At 43.1% G+C, this 24,538-nt stretch overlaps 1 protein-coding gene across 2 annotated transcripts in view; it reads right to left on the bottom strand.

Annotated features, from left to right (window-relative positions):
- UBE2V2 (ubiquitin conjugating enzyme E2 V2) overlaps positions 1 to 21,425 on the bottom strand; it is a 148,985-nt gene extending 127,560 nt beyond the window's left edge. Inside the window, exon 1 of one of the 2 annotated variants that reach the window (XM_069220137.1) lies at positions 21,294 to 21,425. In XM_069220137.1, the coding sequence (XP_069076238.1) occupies positions 21,294 to 21,309 (16 nt within the window). In that variant the 5' untranslated portion in view covers positions 21,310 to 21,425. Of the gene's footprint in view, positions 1 to 21,056; positions 21,181 to 21,293 lie in introns of those variants that run through there. The other variant, XM_069220138.1, reaches the window with a different exon arrangement.
- Between the last annotated feature and the right edge of the window lie 3,113 nt (positions 21,426 to 24,538).

The following is a 24,538-nucleotide window of genomic DNA, read 5'->3' as shown; positions in this document are numbered from 1 at the left end:
TCCGTTCAAGCAGCCAAACTATGGAATTCATTACCCCCAACTATAAGAGCCACAGATAACCTTCTTGTCTTCAGAAAACTACTCAAGAGTTGGCTCTTTCCTTCATAACCACCATATTCAAACAACTATGGACTGCATATGCCTATGTTGATAAATATTTTTTCTGATTATGTGTCTATTTCTAGTTATGTATAGTTCTTTAGAAATATATATTGCTACTATGTCATAACAATAAAATACACACACACTCTTTAAACCTGTTTTGACTAAGTATCTTTACCCATGGTTCTAATTATGTATGGTATGTGCATATGTGTGTGCATATGTGTGTGCATATGTGTGTGCATATGTGTGTGCATATGTGTGTGCATATGTGTGTGCATATGTGTGTGTATTCATGTGTGTGCATATGTTGTTTCTGTGCTTGGCATGTTCGTAGGTCATTGCATGGCTCCTGGGTGGGTTGTTATACTAGATATCTATGAATCCCTGCTCTCATCTTATCACACTTATCTACCCATCATCATGTCATGTCTCTATCAAACTATCCTCCATTCCCACTCGGACTCATCCCAAATCCATTCTACTACTTTCATCTCCTAAATACCTCTGCCTAAGCTCTTCCCTCCGCTTCCACATCTAACTCACCAAACCTCACTCTACTACCATGACCTCCCAAACAACCCTACAAAATGTTCCCTCATTTATCTCACCCTGCTACTATGAGCTCCCTATCCCTTTCACAGACTCTTCCCTCCTCCAACCCCTTTTACTCATCCCAAGCCTTTGGGATGAGTAAATGAGGGATATACTACTAATTAACATTTCTGGATTTCTTTCCTCCTCCACCCCTCCATTATTCCAGTCAATCTAAATAACAAACTCTCATATCCGTGGCTCAAATTAACTCATAATCATACTAAAACTGTACTCATATTTCCCGATACTAATCCATCACTAATTTTTGTTGGGTTCCGGATTAGCGTGCTACTCGCCAAAAAGCTCTTCGACGCCTCGTCAGGGGTAGTAAGCGCTATATAAATACTATTACAATATTACAATATGCGCTGATCATATGAATCTCCAATTCCTTAGGTCATTAAAAGCACTGACCCCTTAGACAAAAAGGTGGTTATTGTTTTCAGTAAATACAATTCACCATAAACCAGGCACACAACAGACTGAGGCCAATATGCTATCTAGGTGGGGTTGCACAAGTCGGATACCACAGAACATAATATCCACAGAACAGATCATAGGACTTTTTGAACAAGAATCAATCCTAAACAGAGTTCAACAGAGCATGAACAAGGAAGACATGGTCTTGTGGGTGGCTGGAAAGGATAATCCTACACATAACAATCTTCCCTACCACAAAACCATCCTATATGTCCCCACAGAAGAACTAAAACAAGAAGCATTAATCTGGTATCATGGTACTCTGCTATCTGGACACCCTGGAATTCACCAAACTCTGTCAACAAAATGTTTTTTTCACCAACTCTGTCAGAAGATGTGCATGATTAGGTCCAGACCTGCCCTATATGTTCACAAAATAAGGCATCTCATTCTGCCCCTGCAGGTCACTCACAAATATTGCCTGTGCCCCCACATCCCTGGCATACCATTAGAATGGATTTTATCACAGAATTACCCAACTCCAATGGCAGTAATACTATTTTGGTGATGACAGATCTCTATTCCAAAATGGCACACTTTATCACCGACGCTCACATGGCACTGCACAAGACCGGACCGGACCAGAATACCTCAACAGGTCCTTCTACACCCCGACCTTGCCCTCACCACCGTCCCACGCATCCACAGAACAACTGCCAGTGGCAGATCGTTCTCCCACCTCACCACCAAGATGTGGAACACTTCCCACCCGCCTGCGACAGACACAGGACCTATTTACCTTCAGAAGACACCTCAAGACATGGCTGTTCGAGCAGTATCAGCCCATCCTCCCCCCCCCCCCCATCAGCGCCTTGAAACCCTCACAAGTGAGTAGTGCGCTTTACAAAAGCTCTGATTGATTGAACAGATACCCACTGACAAGACGCTCTCCATGTCACTTGGCAAACACATCATGCAGTTATATGGTTTTCCACTCCATCATGATTTCAGACAGTGGCCACCGATTCATTTCCCGGCTTTGGTGCAGTCTTTGCACATCCTTGGATATTGAGGCTAGATTCATCTACTTATCAGCCACAAACTGATGGGCAGACTGGTGAATCAGGTAGGGAACAGACACTGTGATGTCTTGTGTCTCCTCCACAAGGGTGAAAATCGTTGTTACCGTTTGCTGAATTTGCGTACAATAATGCACAGCATTCTACCACTGGGAAATCCCCCACTATTGTGTAACAAACACAAATCTACGTTAAGTTACCATAAAATGTCAAACCTTCTGAAGATGCACCTACCATACAAGACTTTGTACAACATCTGTCGAACTCACAGCAACAGGTGTTAACACACTTACGCAACACAACAGGATAAAGGACGGAGTGCTGGAACTTTTCAAACACTCTCTTCAGTTACAGGTCTGGGTTTAATCCATCATTATGTTCCCCCACCATGCAACGCCAGTTTGGACCCCGCCATATGTATATCAGTCTTGACCCTGCTCCCTGTGAGAAGTTTCAGCTCGAACTGCCAGGCCACGTCCTCCCTGGACAAGAAACAAGCATCCAGGGAACCGTTTCAGGGTATCACTCCTCATCAGCCAGGCTAGCTTGAATCCAGTGGAACAGTGAGCAAGGGGCCCATGTCTGGGCATAACTTGGTCACTTTAGTTGACTTTAGCAACACAAAAGGATGATAGACGGAGTGCTGAAACTTTTCACTCACTCACCCCCAGCAAAGACTGATGTGCATATGGCTGGTCCAAACTGGGGTGGCATGGCGAGCAAAAAAACTGATGGATTAAACCCAGATCTGTCACTGGGGGTAAATGTTTGATTTTTTTCATCTTTCCGTCCATCATCTGTTCTTTTTACTGTTAACACATGCATCAAGCTAAACAGAGTATGGAGAAATATGCTAACAGACACCGACAACAAACGGCCTATAAAACTGGAGACCAGATTTGGTTGAAACCAGACTACAGGGTCCACGTAAATTACAACCCACAAATGTAGGTCTATTTCCAATAGAACGGATCATTAACCCAGTAGCAGTGAGATTAAAGCTGCCAGAAGATCTACCAATTCACCCAGTGTTTCATGTATCCCTCCTAAAACCTTATGATGCACAAACCCGTCCTGCTTCACCTCCACCACTCAATGTTCATGCCCCTCCCCTGGTTCGTTCCTTCCATGCCCTCCAGTGGAATAAGAGGTACAGCATTGCCTCTGCAGTCGGAACCAGGTGAGTGTGTGACGATTTGTGCTTTCTTAATTCAGATATATTCAGACATACTTGCACTGTTGATTTTCAAATGTTGTTGTGTGCTACAGAAAAGTACCCAGAAAGATTGTCATATAACTCCTCTCACTTTGAAGTCAGAGAAACGAAAGTAAACACCAAGCTCCTTCAGAAGACAGAGGCTGACCTTTGAGCTCAGCCTTTCAATGCACAGCAAATGAGACAAGATAAGAACGAAATGTACTGTCATGTTTAGAGAAATGATCACTCATGGAAGAGGTAGAAGGAGAGGTAGTGTGAAAAAGTCTAGCTCCTTCAGAGGGACAACCTCAAGCCGGACAGCCTAAAACAAACAAAGACAGCAAATAAAGAGCCAGAAAATGTGGAGTTACAAACCACAAAGCTAATGGCAAGCAACGGGTGGAATACATTTCAGGGATGCTTTCTGCATGTCCCCACGATGTCTTTAGGAAACCAGACAGCTCTGCTGCCTGGTAGGCTATGACCTAAAAAGAGGCCAGAAGCAAACTAATCCGCTTATCACCTGATCTCTTTATTGGATTTTTTGTGTTAAAATTGTCAAAAATGTATTAATATATTTTAATTACATGAGTTAAGGAACACAATCTTCTACCGAAGAAAAAAATGTGGTTTCGGACCAGTGCACTTGTTTGCTGATCCATTGCATTTCCCGTTGTCACCTGACCCTTATGTCCATTAGAACTAGTAAATCTGCCTTATACTACCACTTTGTGGATTTCAGGGCAGCCTTTAACAAATGGAGACTCTGACTACACATATAACCTTTTTGCACCTCTCCTTTACTAACACTCGAACTGGACCAAAATAAAAATATAAGATAAGGTACATAAAGATGCAGAATCTGCGCTACGAATTGAATTGCCAAGGCTACACCTTGGCCTCTATTGTTCTGCCTCTTCCCGGATCAGCTTCATCCACTCCTGAGCAAAGATGTTTCCAGTGTCAATGCTGCTATTTGAAGATGATGTGGACATCAGTGATCACACCCTGTCAATTCAGAACATCTTCTTAGTAAGTGGGTCACTGTTTGCATTCAAACCACCAGGAAAATAAATTGTACAAGGGTCATAGCACTGTGCTGTGTAAAATTATCAGGAAATCACTCCTGGTATATGGATGAAAAGCAACTCTAGAGGGTTTTCATATATTGGAATCTCTGTAACCTCTTTAATTCAAATATGAAGTGGACTCAACAATAAAAGATCTGACTGATAGGGCTGTCTATCTCACAAACTGATTCAACATTCTAAATGCTGTGGCAAGGGAGTAACAGTCATCCAGTCTCACTAGCTGTGTCACACCTATAGATCCAAAAATCTATATGAGAAATGAGAAAGGCTACCAATAGGTACAATAAAGGACACTATCAGGCTAAAGATTCTCTGAAGCACCAGTACTGACAAGACAACAACTAATGAGCCCTAGAAATGGACAGCAAGAGGAACATGGGACACAAGGTGAAAAATAGGTTCACACTTGCTCACATAGGTTCATGCGATAAAGCCTAGGGGAGACAGGCACTACCTTTCTCTTCAAAATGTTTGAGTGGCTCAGCAAAACACGAGCCCTCCAAAAGCAGCATGGTTTGAAGCATTTTCTTTAGATAAAGGATGAACAACAAGTTTGCAAACGGAGACCAAAGTGGTCAGATAGGGGTGTAGCAATTTACAAGAAGATGCAAATCTAAGGAGGTCCCCTGGGAAGACAGACTTCAGGTAATAGAAAGAAATATAAATTCACAAACCAGTCTGCCAAAAACAACGAACGCAACAACCTTCATGGGACTGACTGAATATGCTCATCTCTCATTATACAGAAAATAGGTATTGACAGCTTTCTCTTGGTAACCTGTAGGTTTGTAGCTGAAGGTATGAGCGCATACAACGAATTGCCAGAGTCTAGCCTTGAGATGAACAGAGTCTAAGTTACTCTGAAGTAGATGTTCACATAAAAGGGTTGTGCTCCTGGCCAAATAAAAGGTACAAATGACAGCATACATGTATTTTGACAGCCAATGCAGCTTTGCAGTCAAATCTATAACCAGGTTTTTCTAAATGGCCAAACTGCAAGAGAATGCAGCCACAAAGAAGAAGTGAATTGTATTCCTAGAAGTCTCTTGTTCTTAAATTCACTGAATGACAAAGTGGGTCCACAAGCATTTGGTTTCCATGTACCATATGTCCCAATCCTGCACACGTCTTTACCATCCCTCAGTGTTGTATTTCTTTACCATGTGGCTACAAGTCATTCTCAAACTCTGAATAACCACGTTAATATGTTAACATACCGGGGGGGGGGGGGGTTTGGGGTGGGGGGCGTGACCAACATGGTGACCGGAGCGGCTGCATAAACTGCAGCTCCGCTCCCGGCCTTTGCCAAACACCCTGAAGAAGACGCCTTCGACCTTCTCAGTGGAAGACGTCACCCTCCCTGCTCCCAGGACCCTCACCGGCGACCATTGATCCGGCTTGGGCGCTGTAAACGCCTGGGAATCGCGAACTGCCTGCCGGACTGCTGGGACACATTCCAGTGGGCGCGGCCAGGTCAGGCGCGGCTCTGGGCCGTGGAGCTGCCCTTCATCGCTTGCGCTCGGCGTGGACCCGTAGGGCCCGGACAAGCACGGAGCGGACCGACTGGTGCAGCGGGCTCGCTGCCCTTACAGCAGGTGAGAGCCGGCTTACGTGCGCTGGCCCCAGGTGTCTCGCATTTGGAAAACCGCACCCCTACGAGGGTGCCGTCTCGGCTACCATAACGGGCGGCTGAGCCCCGCGGACCTTAAGGCCTCAGCTGTCCTCGCTAAAGTGCAAGGATCAACATATGTTAAAATTACTCGGACGCACCTTGATGCCGCGCCCGACCCAACAGGAAACTGCGACCACGCCGATCATGAGCAGAGCTGCAAGCCCCAAACAGAAGGCAGCCGCGATCGCACGGGATCCGAAGAGGCTGTAGAGATACCGGCTGATAGAGTATCTGCCTAACTCCAGACAGACATCTAAATATAGCTCTGCGGCCGTCTTTGCGCCCCATCAATTGAGTTGCGGCGCTCCCACGATGTACAATGCCCCTCATGAGTACGCATGAGCAAATAAGATCCCATAAACATAAATTTATTGGAGAAGCGCCTGTTCTTGACTGTTCTGTGTGTTGGCGCAGCCGGTGACTCTCTCCATTGACTTACCGCTGGCTACCCAAAAGTCCAAATCCTCTTCGTAGCATACACCAATCAGCTAGAGTGATCCTCCCTCAACCATACCTGTTCGGCTCTGCCTGTCCTGAGAACTATGATTTAAACCCACAGACAAGGATTAGAGCAATCGTACAATAAATTACCAAAATTCCGGGATCTACCTGCTTAATATAATCCTACTGACCACCGCCCTTAGCTCTTGGGAACTGGGAAACTACCCCATCAAGCACAAATCAGGTGGCCTGCATAGTCACGACAAGCTCATCCTACGCCCGTCGGCTTGCGCCTCGCAAAGGGCACACAATAACACCATAAGACACTAATAACAGTGTTAACCCTACTTTTTACTCAACCGGAAACTCACCAACTGCGACCCCAAGACATTTCAGATATTCAATGGGCAAACCGAAGTCCCCGCGCGCGCCCCCAGGGAACATAGACTCAGACAATTCACCTCCGCCCGCGGAGCCCTCCGTTACTTACCAGGCACTACAGAAGATGGAGTCAACATTACAAACGCAGACAACACAGTTTGAAAAGATATTGAAAGCTATCCTAGACACCAAAACTACCTTGGAAGCAAAAATAGGATCAGTTGTCAAGGATGTTAACTTGCTGCGGATAGACCAACAAGCTCTGACTGAAAGGGTAACAGTACTAGAAAAAGATACAACACTCCTCTCACCATCGATAAAGGACCTCCAATCGCAGATGACAGCTGTGTTGGCCGAAGTGGAAGCCTTAAAATGTAGAGCCGAAGATGCCAAAAGCAGATCACGCCGCAACAACATTCGTTTTGTGGGGTTCCCCGAACGGGCCGAAGGACCTGGTACAGAACTAATTATTGAACAATGGCTCACGGGAACAATACTAAAAAATAACATCCCAACATTTTTCTCTATACAGCGTGCCTACAGGGTCCCTGGCAGGCCCCCGCCGCCTGGTGCTCAGCCCCGCCCTCTAATAGCAAGACTCCTTAATTATCGCGACAGACTTTATCCTACAAGTGTTCTGAAAATCAGGTCCTATATGGTTCGAGAACGCAGAATCACAGCCTACCCAGACTTCACCGCAGAAGTACAGAATAAACGCAACTCCTTTTTCAGGAATAAAGAACGATTACGCGAGCATGACATCAGGTACGCTTTGCTGTTCCCTGCCAAACTCCGAGTACAAGACGACACCCGCACTCTTTTTTTCACAACTCCAGAGGATGCATGGACCTGGCTGCACGCTAAAGGCCTTGCTGACCCGGTAAACCTGAGAAACCCTATGGAAAAATGGTCTTCCCCGAAGGCTAAACGCAAGCCCCACAGAAAACAAGACACCAAACCTTCACCTGAGCAGTCTCAAGCGGAGCGCTCCTTACTACTACAGGCCACATCCCACTTTGTCAATGCATCCCCAACCTCCCTGTCTGCCCAAACTGAAGCAGATCCTGAACTAGATACAAATTCTGATTCCGCAGACTCCACCTGAGGTCCCACTCTCACGCCAAGTACAGCAGATGACATTTGTTAGTTATCCAAGATCTAAATATCGCTGTGCACTGGACCATGCCTCTCCTATAAGGACACAGCCCACCTCGAATATCTGTCTGGGTCCTGGCTGAATGCACCCATGTTTTATCCCTACTCTCAGCCACAACATATTAGTCGCCAGTGACCCTGGGCAGAAGTACCAACACCAAAAGCAACACGGCCCGGGAATCCCAATGACTCAGAACCATCAGCCTGAAGCACCCCCCGCTCCATACGGACTGTCTCTCCAAGTTGGCAAACACTGGAACACCACCAGCCCTGCCACAACCACAGTTATTGTTATATATAGTTACTGTTTTCATTTTCACTAAATGGGTTTCTCCCATGTTACACAATGTAGTCTACGATAATAGCAATATGCGTCACAACTGTGTTATTAATAAGTACATACTAGGTAATACCAACGGTACAGAACGGCTGGTTGTAGAAGACACTGAGCGTTATAGGCACATACAGGGCAAGGGCCACAAACTTATTGCGTTCAAATAAACCTAATACTTTATGACCTCCCAAAATCAGCAATACACCCCACAATATAAAATACTCACATGGAATACATCAGTATGTCATCCTTACGCAAACGGCAAAGGATTTATGCATACCTTAGGAGATACCAGATACATTTTGCCATTTTACAAGAGACTCATTTGGCTAAGTCCTCTCTGGAAAGCTCACGTGCAAAATGGAAGGGACAATTGTATGGCACTACCTTCGACATTTGCCCGTGGGGTGGCGATCTGGATAGCCCCAGGTGTCCCATTTGTTATGTTCCGTACACAATGTGACCCAAATGGGCGGTGAGTGATTCTGGAAGGTGACCTAGAAGCCCCCCCCTAGCATTAGTTTCACTTTATACTCCCAACGCAAATCAACGTGAATTTCTTTGGACACTTAATAATAGTAATCTTAGTAGCCCGGCGATGGATAGCATATGGGGCGGCAATTTTAATTGTGTTCTCGACACCCATATGGAACGCTCATTTCCCCCACTCGCCATCCAGCCAAACGAACTTCACTTGACCTAGCAGACTGGGCCTCCAATAACGGTTTGAGAGAAATCTGGAGAACTGGACACCCCACACACCGCGAATACTCTTATTATTCACCAGTGCACAAACTACATACCAGAATAGACATGCTATTCGCATCAGCTGCCATAATCCAAAAAATAAACACATCTGGGTACATTGCTCGTACCATTTCAGACCATTACCCGTTATATGCTACATTGTTGTGGGGCCGCAAACACACTTCCGTCCCAACATGGCGTCTGCAGCCAGATGCCCTTACAGACCCTCCCTTTCATGCAGAGCTGTCCAAATGTTTATCGGACTATTTTTCCTTAAATAAAAACACAACCTCATCATGCACTATTGAATGGGATACCCATAAAGTTGTGATGCGTGGCCACTGTCTAGCAGCCTCCATGGCGGTTAAAAGAGCACTCACTAAAGAGCTACAAGAATTGGAGTCCAAACTACGTAAAGTAGAGGGGGGTCTTCATAAATGAAGCCTCACTAGCAGCACTGAATTTACTCAGGGCTAGTCACAGAGAGGCTGAGATTAGGTTGGGCAAACACGATTACAGACACTTTAAAGCGTAACAACATGCAGAGGGGGATAGATCGGGCAAGTTGTTAGCATGGCTGGTTCGCCAGCCATCGCAATCCTCGCCCATAGGTGCGATTAGACTGCATTCAGGTATTGACATTAATACTCAGGTTGAAATGAATGCGGCCTTTCACATGTACTATCGCTCCTTAAACCAACCCTCCACCCCCCCCCCCAATGGACTACAGTTGACTGAACTTCTGACGTTGATCACCCAAAACCCGCACATTACGGACAACGCAGACATACTAGATGGCCCCATCGCTATGGAAGAGCTACGCTTAGCTCTCTCTCAAATGGCACGTAACAAAACCCCTGGTTCAGACGGACTGCCAGTGGAATATTTCAACTCACAAGCCACTCCTCTCCTGCAACCCCTTTTGGAGGGGTTTAATGAAGCACGCAATAGGAAGAAGCTAACGGACTCCATGCACGAAGCACTGATAGTTGTGCTCCCAAAACCAGGCAGTGACCCCTTGGATGTTAAATCTTATAGAAAGCTTTCCCTTCTAAACTCTGACTGCAAACTTCTAGGGAAGATCCTAGCCAACAGGCTACCCCCTTACCTACCAAGCTTAATTCATCCTGATCAATCCGGATTAATTCCAGGGAGAAATACTTTCTTAAATATTCGGCGATTAATCCGCATAATGCACAGAGTCACAGAGGCAGAAACAGTAGCTATATCCCTGGAGATAGAAAAAGCGTTTGATACGCGTAGCTGGGACTATCTTTTGCGCCCTCTTAGTGCGCTCGGTTTTCGACACAGCTTCATTAGCTGGATCAAAACATTATACTCCAAACCCACAGCCCGAGTCAAAACAGGACAAGTCATCTCCGAAGCATTCCCCATTGGCAGGGGCACTAGGCAAGATTGCCGGCTCTCTCCATTATTTGTTATAGCTATGGAACCACTAGCAATTAATATCCGTAGCTACGCTCACACTTGGGGCATCCCAGAATTTAATACATATCACATTGTATCCCTATATGCAGATGATGCCTTGATATACCTGCGCAATCATACTACTTCCATAGCAAGGGTATAGCTAATACTGGACAATTTTGCACTCGCCTCGGGCTTCCACATCAACTGGACTAAATCAAGTATTTTTCCTCTCACCCCTATGCCAAATGGGAAGCACACAACACTACCCCAATATCAATTGCCATGGTCTCACTTGACCTTTAAGTATTTAGGTATTCATATTTAACATTCCATGGCAGACTTAAGAGAAGGCAATCTGGACAGACTGCTCAGGTCTACCCGTGGCTTGCTGTCATTCTGGAGTTCGCTCCCTCTATCCCCTATGGGCCGGACAGCCATAGCCAAAATGCTAATCCTACCGAGATTTTTATATTACTTCACCACGCTCCCAATACCTTTGCCACGCTCGTTCTTTCATAAACTACACTCCCTACTGACTGATATGCTATGGGGCAAGGATAGACGTAGGGTAGCACTAACTATTACACAATACCCACAAAAGGAGGGCGGACTGGGCATGCCAAATCTCGAAATATACTACGCAGCAGCTCAGCTTCAATGGGTAGCCATGGGGCTTAGTGGTCCGCCCTCCCCAGAGTGCGCAGCAATAAATGCATACACGGCACCACAAACGATATTAACAACATTATTGGCTGGACCCCCCCTACCCACTGAATAAGTCTCCTCTGCTGGATGCAGCCAGATTCTTCTGGCGGAGATATGTCCAGGGCAGAGCCCCATCCCATCCTTACTCCCCTTCATTACCGTTGTCTCAAATACAGGGTGTTCAGGCTCTCTCTCATCTTATCACGATATGCATGTCACTAAATCATTAAATATGGGGTACCTCTACTCGGGCTCTAATATGAGTGCCTTCGCAGAATTGGTGTCTGCTGGGACTATGCAACCCGGGGCCTTCCTGACATACAGTTTCATTACAAAACTTCTACACAGCTTTTGGGGATGCAGCCACTCCAAACCCAGCAAATCTCCTCTCCTTACCACAAACCTCACTATGGGCAATGTAAAAGGCACTATTACTAAGTTATACAAAATATTTGTAGCAGGTGCCCGTACAGACTTATCTCAGGTTAAATCCCGCTGGGATGCCGTCCTCACTGCACCAATCCCACAGAAAACCTGGGAAGCGTTCCTCGCCACAATTAAGTCCATTTCCCTCAATACCGCACTAAAGGTACACCCAATTCAACTACATTCATCAGTACTATTTATCCCTGGCCCGTATCAATAAAATATACCCGAATTCGAAACCAGAGTGTCCTAGATGTGCAACCCCTGCAGCTAATTTTTATGACATGGTCTGGGACTGCCACCCAGTAAATACAAGCTGGCAGCGTATCACGGAAACCACAGCAGACATCGTTGCCCATACACTCACACCCACTCTGGAATCATGTTTGCTGGGCATATGACACCGTGCTACCGGAGATAAACACCTCCACACGTTTATAGACCTCGCATTTGTGGGATACAAGCGCTTGATCGCCACACACTGGAAGGCCCCACACGCCCCTCCTTACTCCTCTTGGCTCCACGACCTGTATAGTCACACACAAGTAGAGGCTCACACATTAAGACAACTTCAATATAAGGGTCAGACACAAGAAGGTGCTGAAATTTGGGATAACTTTGTAGTAAATATAGAAACCAGAGACAACGTGTACCCCCCACCCCCCCAGAATTATCGGACACCTGATAGTGAACTCCCTGCTCAACATCCACATCACACGATCCCTCACACCCTTCCTATTACTCCAGCATGACATTACCACACCCAATGGAAACATAAAATTAAGCGACTAATAGAGCTCCCTCCAAGTGTGACCCCAGGGAATAAGATTTGGTACCACAAGCCCGTTAGCCCGGTTCTTGCCTACATCGTACACATACAAAGCAGATGTGCCTTTCTTGTCTCTCCAGTCTAATGTTACCCCCATTATTTGTGACGCCAATATATATAAGTGTAATAATCAAAAGTGACAATAATTACAAATTGCACAGTTTTAAGTTGCATGCCAGTACACTAAATTGTAACCAAATTGTACAAAATCAACAAATACGTGTAAATTAATACAAGAAGGGAAAATTCTTATTCTTTTTCTTAAATAAGTGAAATGTACTGCTGCTTTTGCACCTCGTTTAATAAACAGAATATATATATATATATGTTAACATACATGTATGTATTTATGAACTCTTTACATCTAGACCAAGCCAACAACTCACTAGTTTCACTACCTAGCGCTAAATGTTTTGTTCTTTGCTTATTTGTATTACCATTTTTTTTTTCGCTGAGCCTTGTCTGATCCTACTGATCTGATTGCCAAGTCCAACTACATAGTCAAATATTGTAAGCGAGCAGGAACAAATGAGGGGTACCATCAGCACAGTTCCCTGTAGGCTTCATGCTTGCGCAGCCACACATTTTCTCTTGATAAAGTGCAGAGAGATTTGTACATGCACACACTTCATCTAGAAAATTTAAAATACTTTTGTTCAAACTCATAACTGTTTCCTACGCTTTCACTTTATTTCAACCGTGATAAAAGAAAGAGTGAAATAATATACAGAATGGAAGGTACAATAGCTAGTTTCAAAAGCTTTGCAAAGGAATATCGGCTTCAGGATGTTTTCATTTCTGAAATGAACAGTAAATGCTCCGGGGTGTGGAATTCCTTTAGTCAGACGTCCAAGACATATTGTTTGGGGTCAAAGACAACAAGTTTATGTTTGTTTTGTCTTTGGGACAGATAGGCCCAACCCCCTGCAGCACAAATCCTTTGGTTGCCGGTTTACAGGGAAGGAAACTGTCTGCAGCTGAAGTAATATTAGAGTCCACATGTTAATGCTGTGTGAACTTGTATTTATGCTTCATTAATGCACAGCCTGTATTATTAGTGTGAGCGCTCTAAATAAATGTTGTAAGCTCACACTGCACGACTGACTGTGGTTCCAGTAATAAAAATGTTTTGAAAAAGTTACACGTTGAAAAGTTTAACAATATGAGGCTACGTATAATGCTACCAGAATGCTTTCTGCTTAGATGCAAATGTCTGTAGTAGCTTGTATGCAAGATTGATGATTCTTTTTTTTCCAACATGAAATGTTCAGAAAAAAATGCAAGTAAGAAAAAAATAACATTTTAATACATTGCTCTGAAGTTTTAAGTAGTGTTTCTTGGACGCATCATTTAGTAAAATTTGCTGATGCATGCTAATATTTCCAAAAAATATCGATAATGGAATATCAGTGTAACCAGTTTCAACAAGATTATGGAAAGCATGAAAATAAACAAGCGTTACCAAAGCCAACCGATGCGACATTGGTGGTCAGTCTTTTGGAGTTGTCAATGCGCATCTTTTGTAAAACAATATTGTTGTGGGAGATGCCAAGCACTCACAATTGTAATAAACATTGGCAAAAAAAACAATTCTGGTCTCAAAAAGCACACACTGTCACAGTAGTTCCTGGTACTGAACAATACTACTTTGTGTGCCAGTATGCTCCTGTGGAAGGACAGAATGCTATCCCTCACAGCAAAGCCAACCAATAGATGGAGAGAGAAATAGAACTTTAATAAAAAAACAAAAAGGTCTTAGTTAACTCCAAACCTAATTAGTGACCCAATTCTTAAAGAAAGTCACCAAAGTGCACCAATGGTATAGGTCTCGTCATTGGTGCAGAATTATAGCTTTAATGAATTTGCAAGAATTTACAGAAGTAGACCTGGAAATCGTGCTCCCAGAAAATATTTGTGAACTGTATTTTAGCACAAGCAAATACGCAAGTGTAGATTTGATCATGCAAAAATCTATTGAGCATTTACAAATTCAATTTCTCTTCAATCGCTTTTTTTCTTTTAACCTGGAAGAACTTGCACTACTTCCCTTGTCAGGAGTAAATTCCCAACCTTTCTCAGAATGGGAAAACAGAGACGAGCTAGTGAAAATCCTTCAAACATGCAAATTAGTAGTTTTCCACAGACTCTTAGGCATTCCAATCCTAGAACTATTGCTTACTGCTTCCTGCAGTCCTAGTATGTAAATCTGTGGGAAAGCTGGGAAATAAGGTTGTTTCTAGTATTCGAGCTCTACTAAAGTATTAGCCCTTTTTTTTTGTACAGGACAAGTCGATTTATGAAGCAACCTGTCCCATGGATAAGTAGATATTTTGTTAAATTCTCCAACCTTAATATTCCTGGCTGCTTGGGAATGATGGAGTTTGACCAGAAAGCAGCTTCTTTATAACAAACAAAAAAATGCACTCACATCTTGACTGTTAGGACAGTTTGAGTCTTTCATATAGTGTATTCTCCTTCTGCATACTTTTTTATGTGTAAATAACATTAATTTACACCATCTCAAAATATACTGAAGACAAAGAGGTGTTTTGAGGGAAGGGTGGAGTTTCCAACCTAGCCACATCAAAAGGAGGGGGTGGGGAGAAATCAGGTATAGTGTGTTGGTTGCACCCAGTGATTACATTTGTAATATAACAGCAATATGGGCATGACCAACAGTTTTTATGAGGCGGATAACAACTCTGCCACCATGTGCACTGCTGCTAATGAATATCCGATACAGCTTTTTCATTATGAAAATGTACACTGCTTTTACATGTCCTCGTCTGGATACACACTCAAAGCATTGTGAAAAGGTTTTCGAATGGGCTGTTGGAGTCAGAAACCGATCACCTTTGCAGCAAACGTGAACTTAATACATGTACACGCTTTTGTAGCGCCTCACTCTAGTGACAGTTTATTTCGAATAGATGTCAACTGAGGCCAAGGGACGTGAGGTGACTTTCCAATTATCATGCAATGTGGTGCAGCTGGGACATCTGACTTAACATAAATCAACTGGAAATGAATGTGCAGACAAAAGAGACAGTGTGAATGTGTATGATTTTTGGCACTACCCTTGGATTTATATTTTATGCAACTCTTATTTTTTATTTCTCCAACTGCCTGAAGAGCACCCATTGTTTTGTACCTAGATGGCACTTTATGAATGACAAAAAACAAAGAGAGAAATGACATGTCTATCAGCTTGTTTGTCATTTTATCCGTCTAAGGCTGTCTTTGCAGATAAACTATGTGCTGCTGCCGGGGTCAGACTACTTTGTTTTTATGTGTGTGTGTAGGTTTGTCAACATTATATGTGTCTAAATGTCGTATATATGCATTGATGGCAGTAGTAAAAAAAAAAAAAAAACAGGGTATCAAAAAATTAAGGAGATGCAGGCTGTATTCACTACACACATGCATTTCACCCCGGCACACTGCACAATAGCAAGACCTGAGAAGGATATAAACACAAATGTTTTCGAGCAATGCAGCGTTACAACCAAAGTTTCTGCACTGGGTTGCATCAGAGGATAATATAAAAAACAGCACCATTTCTACTACGATACAGCACTGATTTTCACTTCACCAGTGCTGGTGCACTTTGGGCCAACTCACACCTCTGCACTAAAGTGCAAGGGTGGGTGCATTATCTCAACCCTAGGATTTGTACCGGAAGCAGACTATCAGTACAAAAGCTATGCCTTAATACTATTCCCACCTTCTAGTGAGCTGCACAGTGCACCACAGATGCAATGCTGGAAGGAAGTTACGCCTGCCTCGAGGAGGTGTAATATTCTGGTGCAAATCCAGGTCTACATAACTTACCAGACAGTGATTTGGAGGAAAAAACACACGGGTGGCTGCATGGGAACTCAATATACCACCCACGAAACGCCCCCTATAATGTAAAGTAATGCATAGCACTGCTTTGTGTTACATTAGGCAACTTTCCAAGCAAAGCAATGTAAATCTCAAAACAACACTGTGTGAAGGCTTCTGTCACTTTTGCGATGCAAACGAAGTCCAGCACTTTGCACTGGGTCTTTGTCACTCTTGGGATGCAAACCTGGCTCAGTTAGCAAATATCATAAAAAGTGAATACTTGACAGTAAAGGGAAAAGACCGACAGGAAGACAAACTTAAAAGTATGCTAGAGATCAAGCAAGGGCAACTGGAGAAAGTGAAATACAAACAATAAAAGGAGAAAAAGTGGGACAAACAGAATGCTGAGCCAAAGAGAGGGACATGAAATTGAAGAAAGTAAAAGCAAGAAAGAGAAAGATGATGAGCAACATAGAGACCGCAAAGAGTTAATGAGAGTGAAAGGCAGAGACAAGAAGCATGAAAGATGTAAGAGGCGTGAAAACTTTACAAATGGTGTCCCATTGTAAATGACCTAGCTTTTGAATTAACATTCTCAGATTAATTCTTAAAATGAAACCATAAATAACGGCGCACTGGAACCCTTGTCAGTAATGCAGTGTAACCTTAGAACGTTTATTTACAGCACTCAGCCTAATAATAAAGGATTTTCAATAATGAACCATAAATACAAGTTTGAACACCATTAACATATGGACACACATTAACTCGACTGCAGTCAGTCCCTTCTCTGTAAACTGGCAGCCAAGGGGTTTGTGCTACAGGGGGCTGGGCCTACTTGTCTCAAAGACAAAATAAACAGGAAAACGTGTTGCCCTTGACCCCAAAAAAATGTGTCCCGGGCATCAGGCGATATGAATCCCACATCCCTGTAAAACACATTGAAGGAGACTTTCAGCAACTGGCAGCCCTGCCACTCCAAATCTTATGCAGAATCTCCTTCTTTAAAATGAAGATCCTGGCTTGTTTTCTCTACACCCTGCAGAAATTTCAGATCGAGATCTGACCGCAACAATTTGATATTTCCTATGGGACAGGCACCCTCTCTGTGCTGCTCTAAATAAATGTTTCCAGCCGACATATGTTGATGGGCTTGGCATGGGTGACGTCCAGCTCTATCCTGGGCATCACACTTACTAGTGATCAATGACTGGCTGAACAGGAGCTGGGAAGACCCGGCATATGAGGCTCATATGTTGGTCCTGGGACTAGACAACATTCTCGGGCCTGTTGTACAGTGGCCCCATACCTCATAACCTTCCAACACCTACCAGAGCGGTCCTCCAGATCTGGAGGAGGGTGACACAGATGATTGGCTGGGATAGAAAACCCACACAACTCGCACCTTTCTAAAGCAGCACCTGGTTCTGCCATGCCACCCAACTCTAAGAGTTCACCAAATGAGATAGGATTGGGATCACGTTCAAAAGGAGGTCTGTCAGGGAACATCGGCGATATGTTTTCAGGCACTGCAGTACCTTTTTTCCCTTTCCATTACACAATTTCAAAACGACCTGAAACTCAGTCATATACTTGCACCCCATTCCATAAATCTGCATAACCCACCGAAATTCAACTATCTTGAAGATGAACTTCTGATGGTAAATTCTGATCCCAGATTTACAAGAGAATGTTCCTAACAAGTTAACACCACTTTCAAACAAACAGGACGAATGGGTGGCCATACTGGACGAGGCAGAAAGGAGAGATGGTTGAATGCTTCCTTGCCATGCTATCACAGCTGTGCTTGAAGCAACTAAACTACTTACATACTACACCCCCAAAGTCTCCGGCATGCTCCTAGCATATCACCATCCACTTGTTTTCCAGTGCTCTGGAAACGGACGTCGACTTAGTACGTAGTCCGGACCTGTCCCTTAGTGACAATATTCTGGGTTTTTGAGACCCGCCCACTTGTGCTGACTCCAAAGACTGCCCTCTTGCAGATTATGGAGGACATGGGGAGCAAACGAGGCCAGGGCATACACGTGGGCTTGGCCACACTCCTGGTGAAAATAGATATTGCCTGATGTTGGAAGGACAAGCTCCCGTCCAGTTTGCAGGACTAAAGGCTGGCCATCGGCTGTTGTGCCAAGATGGAGGAGCCGATTTACAGAACCTGAGGCTGCCCAAGTAAACGTGTAAAATATGGGGAAGATGGTGGGAGAAATCTGAACTACTTAGGGGATAAGGGGACTTGTGAGGAGTCCCCTAATTTAATTCACTCTTGAAGTCCTATCTTTTCTTATTGTGTATGGCGAGAATGGGGGTATTTATGGTTCATAAATACAAGGGTGAACGCTTTAGGGAAATGTATGCTCAAACTATCCTACAAACAGGTTCAAGGACAAAAAAAAAAAAGTATACATGTATGAAAAATTTAACAATATGAGGCTAAGTATATTGCTCCAAGAATGCTATCAGATTAGATGCAAATATCTGCAGAAGCTTGAAAGCAAAAGTGATGATTCTTTGCTGTCAAAATAAAATATTCACAAAAAATGCAAATAGGAAAAAACAATTTTTCTAAACTACTGTGAAATTCTAGGTACTGTATCTTTGAACCATTAATTAGTAATGTGTGATGATGCATGCCAGTATTTTCAAAAAATAATAATGGAAAATCAGTGTAACCAGTTTAAACAGAATTATTGAAAACATGAAAATAAACAAGCACTGGCAAATCAAATAGGTCGGACACTGGTGGTCAACCTTTTGGATTCTTCAATGTGCGTCTTCTTTTGACATGGTTTTGTAAAACTATCGCGGAGAGGGTTGCTGGACCATCACCATAACAAACAGTGGCAAAACGCAAAAATATGTATGGTTTCAAAAAGCACACATTGCCATAGTAGTTCTAGCACAGAACCAAAATACTTTGTGAAGGAGATATGCTTCATGTGAAAGAGTGGAATTCTGGCACTCACGGTAAAGAGAGCTGAAAGACATAACTTTAATAAAAATAAAAGGTTTTGGTTAATACCAGACCTAATTAGAGGCAAAATTCCTGAAAGACACATAAAAGTGCACCCATGGTATACGTCCTTGCATTTGTGTGGGTTTACCGCTTTCATAGAGTCACAAGGATTTACATAAGTATGCCAAGAAATCACACTCCCAGAAAATATTTGAAACTGAATTATAGCATGAGCGAATATGCAGGTGTAAATTTGCTCATGCGAAAACCTATTAAGCATTTACAGGGTAACTGTCCCTCCAACCACTTTTCCCCAGTCCTGGAAAACGCTTTACTTCTGCCCTAACCGGGAGTAAATTTCAAATATCTCTCAGTATGGAAAGAGATTAGAGAAGAGCTAGTAAAAACACATACAACATGCAAGTTAGTAAGTTAGCATAGACTCGAAAGAGCATTCCAATCCTTAAACTACAGCTTGAAGGCCCAGCTCTCCCCTTGCAGCTGCATCGCTCGTTTTTGTCTTCTCCTTGCTTTCCCTTGTTTTTTGTGTGCTTAGCCTTCCTCTTCCCTCGTTATTTCTGCTTTCTTTTTTGCTCCCCACCCATTTGTTGCACCCCTCCTTGCTTTTCTCTTGTTCTCACAGCTCTCCCCCTACTTTTACCTCATTCACCCTATCCCCCCCCCCCCAATTTTTTAGTGCCTACTCCTCGCTTTTCTCTCATTTTCACTGCTTTCTCCTTTCATTTTTTTGTGCCTTTTCCTTGCTTTACCCTCCTTTCTCCGGGACCTTCACACACTCGGATACCCCGTCAGATGATTAGCTGTGCTTTACAAATCCTGATTGACTGACGACTACCTCCAGCCTCAGAAGGTAGATCTGCAGAAAGGTGGCACAATAAGAGAACTGGTAGTATTCAAAGCCTATGATACTTGGCATAATCAGATAAACTACTGACCTGGTTAAAAGAGCCCTCACAAATATTTTACTGCACTAAAGATGCAAAAAAATAATCCGAGGGAACACTGACCATGAATAGTCACCGTATAGTTGTGAGAGTGCCTGGATCACAGACAAGTAAAATCACTCCAACAGAGGAATGAAAACGCGGAAGGGGTATTGGGAAGCAAGTTCAATCTACACTACATGGATGGAATTACTAAATGGGCATGCCAATGGTGGTAATATGGGCCAACAGCGTTCTCGTACTTATTGTCCCAGCAACGAAATTGATGCAGAAAGGAAACTGACAACAGTAGTGACAGTACAGACAGCAACGTATGCCAGTTCAAGGAGCTGAAACAAGGATAGATAAGGCCTGTAATAAAGAGAGGCAACCAGGAGTCTGAATAGTGTCTGAGGACTGAAAAGAGACTTCGAAAGGGCAGTACGACCGTAACGATGCTCAAAGTACACTGACAGACCACCATCGAAGCGATAGAGCGCTGCTACAATGACTGCAGCTGTGACGGTAACAGGCACCGTGGTCCGTGAAAAGGCATTTGACATAATGGCACTAGGCACTTACACCAGACAACATTACTGACAATTACAAAAAATATTTAGGAAAAGTCACTGCATGTGTTCATTCAAAAGGCAAGGGATACAACGGCTACTTGGTTGGAGGACAGTGACAGGCACTTGCCATGTGCGTCCCACTGCGGATTAAAACCCCTTTGTCGCACGTCACTCCCACTCCAACGAACATAAGGCCTTCTCTAGGGAGGGTCCTGCAACCACGGAACCTAAGGACATCTCAAATCAGCTGCCTCAGAAAATACGAATGCGCCAACTGTTGTTACCTCCCCCATCTCCTCAATGCCTGGCACAAGCTTTAAGGTACACGTTATACCCAACCCCCAGCAGAGACCCCCACACCCACCTGCGCTGACGGCCATCTTGTCCAGAACAAGAGCCGCGCCGGTGATCGCACGCACGTGACGTCAACACGACGTGAACCAGCAGCTCCGCAGCGCGGGCCGCGATGTCTTGTTCAGGGCCCCGCCTACCAACCTCATTTCCGCCTCTGTTGTCAATGCCGTCACAGAAAGAGTTGGTGACTGTCTTGTACAGCTACACTCAGTTTCGGATCCCATCGGACATTTTAAAGCCCAGAACTAAAGCATGAGCAGAGCTATCAAAAGCTGTAAATCAGACAATATGTCCTGAAAAATAAGATAGACTGTTAAATGAAAACAAAATAGTTTTCAACATTTATCAGTGTCTCAAGTACATACATTGATATCTCTGAACTGAGTGACATTTATTAAAAGTATTTTTTACATAAAAAAACATGAGTATAGATTTTTGGATAAGACCAAGTATACCAATGCCTCCTGCCTGGCTGATGAATGTTATGTACTACCCGAAATGTATAATTTTGTCATATTCTAAGTTTATATAACATATATTGTTATTAAATATGAATCAACACTATTTTCTATTAACTATTTGTAAGTGATGTTTTTGTAGTGCAGTCTATTACTTCAATGTGCTTCCAAACCGGATGATAAAGGAAAAAAACACAGTAAAGCGAAGGATGCTGGGGGAGCCAGGTTTGCACCCAGGACTTCATTTTGTACAGTTCATATAGTGTCCTTCTTGCTTTCATTTAACGCCAAAGGTCAGTGCTTTTTGTTGCTGTAGGTGTGCACGTGGCGGGAAGTAAACTGCATTCTCTTAGTAAAGTCATTTCAAGTTTTTTCATAATCTCTTAGTAATCTTCGTAGAGTCATTTCAAGATTTTTCCCCACTTTGTAAATTGACATGAAGCATTTAAAGGGAGTCAGCATCAATAATACATTTCATATTTTCGGAACCAATGTGACTAAGCAGTAAGGACTGGGAATCAGTTACTAAAGTTAAAAGGATTTATTTCAAATTATTGATCAACCTAGTACATAGGCATGCCAAGAACATATTCAAAAAGGTACAGCAAACAGCTGATGGTCTGAAATATACCAATAAGTTCAGCCTTAGCAGAATAAGATACAGAACAGTAACAGCATCTGCAATACGGAAACAGATTTAGAAATAGGTGTTCCATTAAGAAATTCTGGTTCTCTCTTTCTTAAACATAAAGTAATTCTAAGGTCATCTAATCATAGCTCTAATTAGGGAAATGGGAACATTTTAGAATAGGGTCTCAGGAAATTCAGAAAACAAGGGAAAGGTGAGCCGGGGTCAGAGAGTGAAGACTTCAGAAAAAGTCTTCTAGGAAAAAAGAATGACTGTTTAGCATAAAGATTCACACTTGCAAAAATGAGAGTGAAGCAGAGATGTCTAAACCCCTCGAAATCTAAGAGAATCTGCCCTAACTACTGTGTGAACATTAGTTGAAACAACAAAAGCTTCAGTAACATTTGTATCTTTTCCCAAACCACCGGAAACTAATCTGTTAATTTCTCGTTATGTGCATTTGCAACTTCACCTCGGTTTCCCATCCCACTGAAACGTAGGCAGTTACTGCAACCCTGAACATCTCTTGTTCCTGGCACACAAGAAGTTCCTGCTCGTTAGGTCTCCATGTTCCTTGCCAAGATATTTCTTCTCAAGCCTTACTATCAGTTGTCTAATACATACAATACTCCTTTCTCTCGGTAATGGAAATCATGAGAAAGAACATGCTGACCATGCAAAGTACATTTTAAAGACAAGCATTTGCAATGAAATGGGTCTCGCATTTGCTCGAGTTAGAGCTATTAGCTTTTTAAACTCCTAACAGGAATTTTCTTGCCACATAAACTGAAAAGTAAAACAGTTTCACATAAGTGAGCAGACGGTTGCCATGAGTACAAAGCAGACACACAAAAGGAAACAGAGTTCACTCACAGTGAAACATATCAGCAAAATTGCAACTATCCATGTAACCAGCGAAAGTGCAATTATCCATGTAACAGGGTTGATGTCATACAAAGCGCTTGACTACTGCCCAGCGCGATCGCAGTGCCTACGAAATAAAGAGAAAAAGTAGATCAGAAAGCATACTGAAAACATGGAGCCTTGTATGTTTTCAGTACTTGGCCGGTGCGCTCGCAGTGGGCCAAACACCAGAAAAGGCATGAAGTATGCATGCCTTTCACTAATTAAATCAAGCAAATTTTAAAAGGCAAGCCCACAAACCTACCAAGCTGATGGGCGGGATATGGGCGTGGTTAAAAGCCCACAGAGAGATTACACCAGGGACTGTGCGCTTTGTCCTCAACCAAAATATGTCCTGTAGTCAGGCTAACTTTAGCTAAGTATTTAATGTGCATTTCAAATGTATAGTTATTTCTGCACACATGTAACTTTCAAAATAAATGCAAAATGTGAATACAAGAATGCATGTGTACCTATGCAAATATAACTCTAAGTGTAAATGCAAAACATGAATAATGAATACATATAAGCATTTTTAACTAAACATCAGTGCACACATCTATAAATCTCCAATTTCTTCAGGGGTTACATTTCATTAATACATTTAAATGTTTCACACACATTAATATGATTAAGGCACATTGTAAATATAGTGTTGAATATAGATGCATAACTGAGCAATGGTGATGTTTAGAGGGTGGAGTCTAAATTGCGCAATTCCAGTCCCCCTCTATTGGTGGTCTAAGCCATCACAAGCACACATATAAATCTTATCAGATGAGACCGAGTCGAAACCTTGAGGCTATCAACAATTTCCATTTAGTGTTTTCCAAGTGTTTGATTTCATTATGGATTCTACACTGACTTCCTTTCATCCCATCTCCCTTCTCGTTCTTTTCAGTCCTCTTGCATGTTGCTCTTTCTTCCTTTCCTTTATACTCTTGTATCCTTTAAAGATAACAAACATGGCAATCACACAGATGGCAATAACTACAAGATATCTCAAGATGGAACCCACTACTCCACTTCCTAGGTTTCCAAACCATTTGTCAATGTTAGTAAATCTATTTCCAATTGCTTCCTAAGCACCCGTAGCCTCCAAATCCTTTAAATCTTCATTTAAATCAGTAATGCTCTTAATGTATTGTTTTATCTCCTCACTCTTATCAGGGATGCAGGTATAACACTATTGAACCTTCAACATCTTACAGACCCCACCCTTCTTCACAAGAAGGATTTCTAATGCAAGACTGTTCTGCAATACCA

The sequence above is a fragment of the Pleurodeles waltl genome, chromosome 2_2 (assembly GCF_031143425.1).
Source record: "Pleurodeles waltl isolate 20211129_DDA chromosome 2_2, aPleWal1.hap1.20221129, whole genome shotgun sequence".
In the NCBI taxonomy this organism is placed as follows: Eukaryota; Metazoa; Chordata; class Amphibia; order Caudata; family Salamandridae; genus Pleurodeles; species Pleurodeles waltl.
Note: the sequence above shows the minus strand (reverse complement) of the source record. Positions and strands in the feature narration are given on the sequence as shown.